The following is a 9,982-nucleotide window of genomic DNA, read 5'->3' as shown; positions in this document are numbered from 1 at the left end:
TTCGAATCGATACATTGAAATAAAAAAAATCGAGCTTTACTCATATTCCATCATATTCAAGTGCTTTTGGAGAGAAATGATAGTCACTTTCAGTAGTAGAGCACTGCAGAGGGGAGCTGTGTGTGTCTGTGACTGTGCCCAGGTGATGATGGTCGTTGATGCTCATCAAGGGAGGCAATTATGTTTCTGCACTGTCAAAAGTGCTTCTTTTGCAATGTAGTTAAATAAAACATCTCAGGGGGGAAGATAAATTATATAAAATTAAAAAAACGGTAATTTTTCTTTAAAATATATATATTTTTAATATCGTGAAAAATCCTATCGTGAACCTCATATCGTGATACGAATCGTATCGTGAGTTGAGTAAATCGTTACATGCCTAACGAGAAGCGAAGACCGTACGGTGGACGCCATGTTGTCTCCCTGGAAGGAAAGAAACATGGCGCAGTTGAGACCAGGAAGTTGTACAGTACATGCACACATTAGACCAGGAAGTTGTACAGTACAATGAGTACATGAGACCAGGAAGTTGTACAGTACAATGAGTACATGAGACCAGGAAGTTGTACAGTACATGCACACATTAGACCAGGAAGTTGTACAGTACAATGAGTACATGAGACCAGGAAGTTGTACAGTACAATGAGTACATGAGACCAGGAAGTTGTACAGTACAATGAGTACATGAGACCAGGAAGTTGTACAGTACATGCACACATTAGACCAGGAAGTTGTACAGTACAATGAGTACATGAGACCAGGAAGTTGTACAGTACAATGAGTACATGAGACCAGGAAGTTGTACAGTACATGCACACATTAGACCAGGAAGTTGTACAGTACAATGAGTGCATGAGACCAGGAAGTTGTACAGTACAATGAGTGCATGAGACCAGGAAGTTGTACAGTACAATGAGTACATGAGACCAGGAAGTTGTACAGTACAATGAGTACATGAGACCAGGAAGTTGTACAGTACAATGAGTACATGAGACCAGGAAGTTGTACAGTACAATGAGTACATGAGACCAGGAAGTTGTACAGTACAATGAGTACATGAGACCAGGAAGTTGTACAGTACAATGAGTACATGAGACCAGGAAGTTGTACAGTACAATGAGTACATGCACACATTTGGGCAATGAAATGTCATGATTTCTTCAGCTGGTCGGCCCTAAAACAGAGACTGCCATCGCGCAAATTACAGCTTTTCACCAGAGGAGAAAAACTTTTTTTTATTTATTTTTTCCAAAATGAGTTTATAGCACAGGCAGACTCTTCACATACTAGAGAATGTCTGAAATAAGTGTCAGAGCTGAAATCAACATGTAAATATGAAATAAATGCTTAAACATGTAGCTAGGTGTAATGTTAGAGTCCACAGAAGTGAACCTTTCAAGCCTGTTTTCCCAACTCGCTGTTTTCTGCAAGACATTACTCTATGAGCCATACCTCCAAAACTGGTGGGCCAAACTGAACAACCAATATGTCAATTTGAAGCTATGATTCCCTGCTTTCATATAACATGAAAAAACGAAAATTCAAAAAAATCCAATGGCAGTCCCTCAGTCAAATTTAGTCACATTTCATTTTCAGTCTTGAGATTGTATTTATCTTTCTTCCATCCATGTACACCACATAATGAGCACATACAGACAGACAGATCTATCTCCAGTCGTGGGCCGTGGCGTCCACACCAAGCACCATAACTGTCACTTAAAGCAGTCATAAGTGGTTCTCAAATTGCTATGTATGTATTTGGCCGCGGACGCACCACCACTAGCCATCTGAAAAATGTTTTGTGCCAGGGACCCCCCCCCCCCCCCCCCCATAAGCACATTTGTGTTCATGAATTTTCAAAAATGTTTGTTGAAATGCATCTCACTAAGACTAACCAGTTGTTTTGTCCGTCAGTATGGCAAGAAAGAGGCAGGAGGTGTTGAACAAGTTCCACCTGGCTGGGACCAGTGGCATGCCTTGGTGAGACGCACGCACGCACGCACGCACGCACGCACGCACGCACGCACGCACATAGATGTCTATGTACTGTACACATACACACATATTATAGAAATAGTATTTTAAGAAGGACCCATACACAGCACTTTAAAGCAACTTAAAGTGTGCCATTTCTTACCTCACTATTAGTTATTCTTAAACATTGAATGTGTTTGTTCATGTAATGGAACAGCTCAGTGGCCTTGTGGTTAGAGTGTCCGCCCTGAGACTGGGAGGTCGGGGTTCAATCCCCGGCCGGGTCATACCAAGACTCTGCTTGACACTCAGCATCAAGGGTTGGATTGGGGGTAAGTCCCTGCGACATACTAGCGTCATGTCCAGGGGGTGTACTTGTACATCAAGCTGCCTCACGCTACAGAAACAGGAGATAGGCTCCTGCCCTATGGGCCTCATGGCTACAGAAACAGGAGATAGGCTCCTGCCCTATGGGCCTCATGGCTACAGAAACAAGAGATAGGCTCCTGCCCTATGGGCCTCATGGCTACAGAAACAGGAGATAGGCTCCTGCCCTATGGGCCTCATGGCTACAGAAACAGGAGATAGGCTCCTGCCCTATGGGCCTCATGGCTACAGAAACAGGAGATAGGCTCCTGCCCTATGGGCCTCATGGCTACAGAAACAGGAGATAGGCTCCTGCCCTATGGGCCTCATGGCTACAGAAACAGGAGATAGGCTCCTGCCCTATATGGGCCTCATGGCTACAGAAACAGGAGATAGGCTCCTGCCCCTATGGGCCTCATGGCTACAGAAACAGGAGACAGGCTCCTGCCCTATGGGCCTCATGGCTACAGAAACAGGAGATAGGCTCCTGCCCTATGGGCCTCACGCTACAGAAACAGGAGATAGGCTCCTGCCCTATGGGCCTCACGCTATAGAAACAGGAGATAGGCTCCTGCCCTATATGGGCCTCACGCTACAGAAACAGGAGATAGGCTCCTGCCCTATGGGCCTCATGGCTACAGAAACAGGAGATAGGCTCCTGCCCTATGGGCCTCATGGCTACAGAAACAGGAGATAGGCTCCTGCCCTATGGGCCTCACGCTACAGAAACAGGAGACAGGCTCCTGCCCTATGGGCCTCACGCTACAGAAACAGGAGATAGGCTCCTGCCCTATGGGCCTCACGCTACAGAAACAGGAGATAGGCTCCTGCCCTATGGGCCTCATGGCTACAGAAACAGGAGACAGGCTCCTCCCCTATGGGCCTCATGGCTACAGAAACAGGAGATAGGCTCCTCCCCTATGGGCCTCATGGCTACAGAAACAGGAGACAGGCTCCTGCCCTATGGGCCTCATGGCTACAGAAACAGGAGACAGGCTCCTGCCCTATGGGCCTCATGGCTACAGAAACAGGAGATAGGCTCCTGCCCACAGAAACAGGAGATAGGCTCCTGCCCTATGGGCCTCATGGCTACAGAAACAGGAGATAGGCTCCTGCCCTATGGGCCTCATGGTTTGGCAAGGCTACTTACATGTAATGGTGCTACAGTGTCGAGTGAGGTGACGATAGCTTCTTATTGGTTTATGTATGATCCCAGATTACTTATTTCTATGTATTTGATGTATTGCATCGTGTTGTCCTCATGCTTACTGTAAATCGCTCTGGATTAGGAGCATCCGCTAAATGTCTAAATTTGTAAATGGTCGAGGAACCGAAACCAAATAACTTCACTCTTGTCTTAACCCATTTTGGGCGGGAACCCCTTTTGGTGTTAGCATTATGTTATGCTTTAGCTATTTAGAAATAGCAGACCTACAAGCTCGTAGCGCGCCACCGAGTGGCGCGCTACGAGCTTGTAGGTCTGCTATTTTTGAAAAATCAAGGGAACCACTGACATAGAAACATAGCTTTTTCAGAAAACTGTCAGGATGTAGAAGACATTTTTAGAATCTGATCTCAGGTCAGAATGGGTTAATGTGTACTCGCATGAGATTTAACGCATAAAAAAAGCAGGGGTGGGCAACTGGCGGCCCGGGGACCACATGCGGCCCCCACCTTCACATAATGCGGCCCGCATGTTAATATCAGAATACTGATATAGTATTGATTTCAGCTGTTTACTATTCCAAACCCGCTTTAATTACTTCATGACTAGTATTAAATGACTAGTACTTAATGACTAGTATTAACATGTTATTGTCTTTTTGTGTCCAATGTAGTCATGTTAACAGTTCATAACATAACATTGACATTCAATAAAAAGGTTACTTTTCAGGATTCCAATTCAAAAATAGCAAAACAAATATTCAGGTTTTCAATTCAAATATAGCAAATATAGCTCAAAACGCGTCACAGTGCGACACGTTTTGAGCTTGTAGATCGGATATTTTTGCTACGACAGTAATATGCACTGTGGCCCTCTTTGGTGAGTGTGGAACTATAGTGGCCCTCTGGAGTGAGTGTGGAACTATAGTGGCCCTCTGGAGTGAGTGTGGAACTATAGTGGCCCTCTGGAGTGAGTGTGGAACTATAGTGGCCCTCTGGAGTGAGTGTGGAACTATAGTGGCCCTCTGGAGTGAGTGTGGAACTATAGTGGCCCTCTGGAGTGAGTGTGGAACTATAGTGGCCCTCTGGAGTGAGTGTGAACTATAGTGGCCCTCTGGAGTGAGTGTGGAACTATAGCGGCCCTCTGGAGTGAGTGTGGAACTATAGTGGCCCTCTGGAGTGAGTGTGGAACTATAGTAGTGGCCCTCTGGAGTGAGTGTGGAACTATAGTGGCCCTCTGGAGTGAGTGTGGAACTATAGTGGCCCTCTGGAGTGAGTGTGGAACTATAGTGGCCCTCTGGAGTGAGTGTGGAACTATAGTAGTGGCCATCTGGAGTGAGTGTGGAACTATAGTGGCCCTCTGGAGTGAGTGTGGAACTATAGTGGCCCTCTGGAGTGAGTGTGGAACTATAGCGGCCCTCTGGAGTGAGTGTGGAACTATAGTAGTGGCCCTCTGGAGTGAGTGTGGAACTATAGTGGCCCTCTGGAGTGAGTGTGGAACTATAGTAGTGGCCCTCTGGAGTGAGTGTGGAACTATAGTGGCCCTCTGGAGTGAGTGTGGAACTATAGTGGCCCTCTGGAGTGAGTGTGGAACTATAGTGGCCCTCTGGAGTGAGTGTGGAACTATAGTGGCCCTCTGGAGTGAGTGTGGAACTATAGTGGCCCTCTGGAGTGAGTGTGGAACTATAGTAGTGGCCCTCTGGAGTGAGTGTGGAACTATAGTGGCCCTCTGGAGTGAGTGTGGAACTATAGTGGCCCTCTGGAGTGAGTGTGGAACTATAGTAGTGGCCCTCTGGAGTGAGTGTGGAACTATAGTGGCCCTCTGGAGTGATTGTGGAACTATAGTAGTGGCCCTCTCCATCTTCAAAGTTGCCCACCCCTGCTGTACAGAATAGACAGGCCTACTGTGTGCAAACACACATTATGCACGTCTTTCTAATAGAGATACAGGATATCATCCAGATTATTTTCACCGATATTGATCACTGCAATAGTACTGTGACCGTCAATGGCTACATTCTACATTTAATTTGTGCACTTGTCTCATTCAGTAGTGAAAACAGACACTTGGAAAAAGAGTATCTTATATTTATTGATAGATTGAATACTTTATTAACAGGCTTTGGGCCAATATGACCCAGCTGTGTCAATTTTCTAATGTGATCCTGGGCTCTACACACCCTCTGCCAACCTAGTCCCCATTTATGGGGGACATGGGGAGAGCAACGGACTTGAACTCATGCTTCCTTCATGCCTGAGTGTCCAAGTTGCTCCTTTACACCTGACAGGGGGGGGGGCGTTTCCCTGGTTGGACGTAGCGCGTGGAAGGAACACGTTACAATTTAGGCATTTATTTACGTTATTCCAACCAGTTCCTTTCCCCTCCATCAGGCGCCCCGGCTGGCCAGGGGGAGGCAGTTTAGAGACCAGTTCCTTTCCCCTCCATCAGGCGCCCCGGCTGGCCAGGGGGAGGCAGTTTAGAGACCAGTTCCTTTCCCCTCCATCAGGCGCCCCTGCTGGCCAGGGGGAGGCAGTTTAGAGACCAGTTCCTTTCCCCTCCATCAGGCGCCCCGGGTGGCCAGGGGGAGGCAGTTTAGAGACCAGTTCCTTTCCCCTCCATCAGGCGCCCCGGCTGGCCAGGGGGAGGCAGTTTAGAGACCAGTTCCTTTCCCCTCCATCAGGCGCCCCGGCTGGCCAGGGGGAGGCAGTATAGAGACCAGTTCCTTTCCCCTCCATCAGGCGCCCCGGCTGGCCAGGGGGAGGCAGTTTAGAGACCAGTTCCTTTCCCCTCCATCAGGCGCCCCGGCTGGCCAGGGGGATGCAGTTTAGAGACCAGTTCCTTTCCCCTCCATCAGGCGCCCCGGCTGGCCAGGGGGAGGCAGTTTAGAGACCAGTTCCTTTCCCCTCCATCAGGCGCCCCGGCTGGCCAGGGGGAGGCAGTTTAGAGACCAGTTCCTTTCCCCTCCATCAGGCGCCCCGGCTGGCCAGGGGGAGGCAGTTTAGAGACCAGTTCCTTTCCCCTCCATCAGGCGCCCCGGCTGGCCAGGGGGAGGCAGTTTAGAGACCAGTTCCTTTCCCCTCCATCAGGCGCCCCTGCTGGCCAGGGGGAGGCAGTTTAGAGACCAGTTCCTTTCCCCTCCATCAGGCGCCCCGGCTGGCCAGGGGGAGGCAGTTTAGAGACCAGTTCCTTTCCCCTCCATCAGGCGCCCCGGCTGGCCAGGGGGAGGCAGTATAGAGACCAGTTCCTTTCCCCTCCATCAGGCGCCCCGGCTGGCCAGGGGGAGGCAGTTTAGAGACCAGTTCCTTTCCCCTCCATCAGGCGCCCCGGCTGGCCAGGGGGAGGCAGTTTAGAGACCAGTTCCTTTCCCCTCCATCAGGCGCCCCGGCTGGCCAGGGGGAGGCAGTATAGAGACCAGTTCCTTTCCCCTCCATCAGGCGCCCCGGCTGGCCAGGGGGAGGCAGTTTAGAGACCAGGATTACCCCTACTTTCTAACGCTGTTACCCCAACCTGTGGTTTTCTGGTTACAGGTGGGGAACTCCCAGTACTACAACTACACTCTTTCAGTCAACGGCAAAGAAGAACTGCATGGGGACATTTATGAAAAAGACTACCTCACAGACCTCATAGTAAGTCAACATTGTTTAGTTAGTCTGCTTTCATATTGTCTTATCTTATCAATGTGGGTTCCGAGCACCCTCAGTGATCCTTATGGGGATTCCAGGGGGGGTCCCCAGGGGGGGGGTCCCCAGGGGGGGTCCCCAGGGGGGGTCCCCAGGGGGGGGTCCCCAGGGGGGGGTCCCCAGCTAAATGATTTGATAGTTAGGAAACCAAATGAACCCATACGTTAAATTAACCCATTTAGACTGAGACTGATACAAAAAAAAGAAAAAAAAGGCTTCTTACAGTGTTCTGAAAATGTTGTGTTTCTATGTCAGTGGTGGTGCTCAACCTTTCTGTGTCAGTGGTGGTGCTCAACCTTTTTCATGTCAAGGACCCCCGGAATTATCTGTATTTGGCTGCGGACCCCCATCTGAAAATATGTTGTTCCAGAGGGAAGATTTGGGTTAAGAACGTTCGCTCTGAAAGAATATATGTTCAAAGATTTGCGCCACATTTTCAAGATTTTTCAAAAATATAGCAGATCTACAAGCTCGTAGCGCGCCACTCGCTGGTGCACTATGAGCTTGTAGATCTGCTATTTTTCAAAAGCTAAAGTATAACATAATGCATACAACACCAGAAGGCCTTCCCGGGTTAACAGAGGATTTCACAGTATAGATGCCCAGTGGCATCATTTCAGCAAAAGCTAAGTTCACAACACGCAGCGTGCGTGCATGCGTTAGGTGTGGTAATTTGCCTCTTTTATTGGCCTATTTTCCTCCATTGTTGCGGTTATATGCAGTTATTTGCCTCTTTTCTTTTGCCATATTTTCCTCCATTTTTCCCTTCATTTTATGTATTCTTTCCCCCCCTGGAGCCAAGCTATGGCAGCTGCCATAGCTTGCTTGCCATACCCCTGCCGTGGCCTAACTGGGGGTTGAGAATCATTGACCTCTAAGAGACCAGACTAGCTGATTCAGACATCTCTCCTTTCCTTGACTGTTCCTGTAGAAGGAACCTTGACTGTTCCTGTAGAAGGAACCTTGACTGTTCCTGTAGAAGGAACCTTGACTGTTCCTGTAGAAGGAACCTTGACTGTTCCTGTAGAAGGAACCTTGACTGTTCCTGTAGAAGGAACCTTGACTGTTCCTGTAGAAGAAGCTCTTCTGTTCCTGTAGAAGGAACCTTGACTGTTCCTGTAGAAGGAACCTTGACTGTTCCTGTAGAAGGAACCTTGACTGTTCCTCTAGAAGGAACCTTGACTGTTCCTGTAGAAGGAACCTTGACTGTTCCTGTAGAAGGAACCTTGACTGTTCCTGTAGAAGGAACCTTGACTGTTCCTGTAGAAGGAACCTTGACTGTTCCTGTAGAAGGAACCTTGACTGTTCCTGTAGAAGGAACCTTGACTGTTCATGTAGAAGGAACCTTGACTGTTCCTGTAGAAGGAACCTTGACTGTTCCTGTAGAAGGAACCTTGACTGTTCCTGTAGAAGGAACCTTGACTGTTCCTGTAGAAGGAACCTTGACTGTTCATGTAGAAGGAACCTTGACTGTTCCTGTAGAAGGAACCTTGACTGTTCCTGTAGAAGGAACCTTGACTGTTCCTGTAGAAGGAACCTTGACTGTTCCTGTAGAAGGAACCTTGACTGTTCCTGTGGAAGGAACCTTGACTGTTCCTGTGGAAGGAACCTTGACTGTTCCTGTAGAAGGAACCTTGACTGTTCCTGTAGAAGGAACCTTGACTGTTCCTGTAGAAGGAACCTTGACTGTTCCTGTAGAAGGAACCTTGACTGTTCCTGTAGAAGGAAGCTCTTCTGTAAAGTTGCTACATCAGCTTTCGTGTCACATTCTGTCTGTCTGTCTGTCTGTCTGTCTGTCTGTCTGTCTGTCTGTCTGTCTGTCTGTATTGCTTTGCACTTCTTTTCTTTTTTAAAGGTTTAGAAACACATTTTGTGCCCAAAACGTCTGTGGACGTCCTGGGTATTACCGCACGTGCATAGCCCAAGACGTCTGTCTTTATTAAAAAAAATCAGAAAAATCAAAACACTTCTTTTTTTAACACATGGTGCCAAAGTTTGTGTTTTCGCCATTGAGAATGCATTTGGCGTTTAAATTAAATAACTCAGAAACTATAAAACATTTCAAAGTAAAAAGTTCCAGCATGTGTCTCCACAGTCAGCTGAATTATAAAAAATGTGAATGGATTTTCTAGGTGAAAGTGATTTTGGGCAGTATTGCGTGGGCTCTCAATGTGTTAATGATCAACACAATGTTCTTTATAGTCGCAGTTACAGAAACACGATATATTATATACACGTGATCTAAAGCAGTGGTTCCCAAAGTGGGGTCCGGGGACCCCCAGGGGTACCTGAGGGAGTTCCAGGGGGGACCCGGCTAAATGATAATTTGGAACCAAATGGACCCTTATGGGTCTGTAACTCAGAGAGTGTACAAATGGAACCAAATGGAGCCTTATGGGTCTGTAACTCTTACAAATGGAACCAAATGGACCCTTATGGGTCTGTAACTCTGAGAGTGTACAAATGGAACCAAATGGACCCTAACGGGTCCATTTGGTTCCATTTGTACACTCTCAGAGTTAAACTAACAGTGATTTTACAATATAAATCGGGGGTCCCAGAGATAGAAATTCCATTAAATGGGGGTCCGTAGATTAATGCATGTCAAACTGGGGGTCCTTGAAATGAAACGGGTTGTGAATCACTGCTAGAGCCGTAAAAGTCTTCTCTTATGGGGGGGGGGGGGGGGGGGGTCCCTGGCATATCTTTTCAAATGGGGGTCCGCGGGGTAATTAGTGTCAATTTGGGGGTCCTTGACATGAAAAGGTTTGGGAACCACTGATCTAAGGTACAGGTA

At 47.8% G+C, this 9,982-nt stretch overlaps 1 protein-coding gene across 1 annotated transcript in view; it reads left to right on the top strand.

Annotated features, from left to right (window-relative positions):
• The window catches only part of gnsb (glucosamine (N-acetyl)-6-sulfatase (Sanfilippo disease IIID), b), a gene marked incomplete at its 5' end in the record, with an annotated part of 40,619 nt that overhangs the window by 5,185 nt on the left and 25,452 nt on the right, over positions 1-9,982 (top strand). The window contains one exon of the mRNA XM_079525311.1: positions 7,033-7,131. Coding sequence (XP_079381437.1) covers positions 7,033-7,131 — 99 coding nt within the window. The remainder of the gene's footprint in view (positions 1-7,032; positions 7,132-9,982) is intronic.

Source organism: Electrona antarctica (assembly GCF_951216825.1).
Source record: "Electrona antarctica genome assembly, chromosome: 16".
Taxonomy (NCBI): Eukaryota; Metazoa; Chordata; class Actinopteri; order Myctophiformes; family Myctophidae; genus Electrona; species Electrona antarctica.
This window is presented reverse-complemented; position numbering and strand designations above follow the sequence as displayed.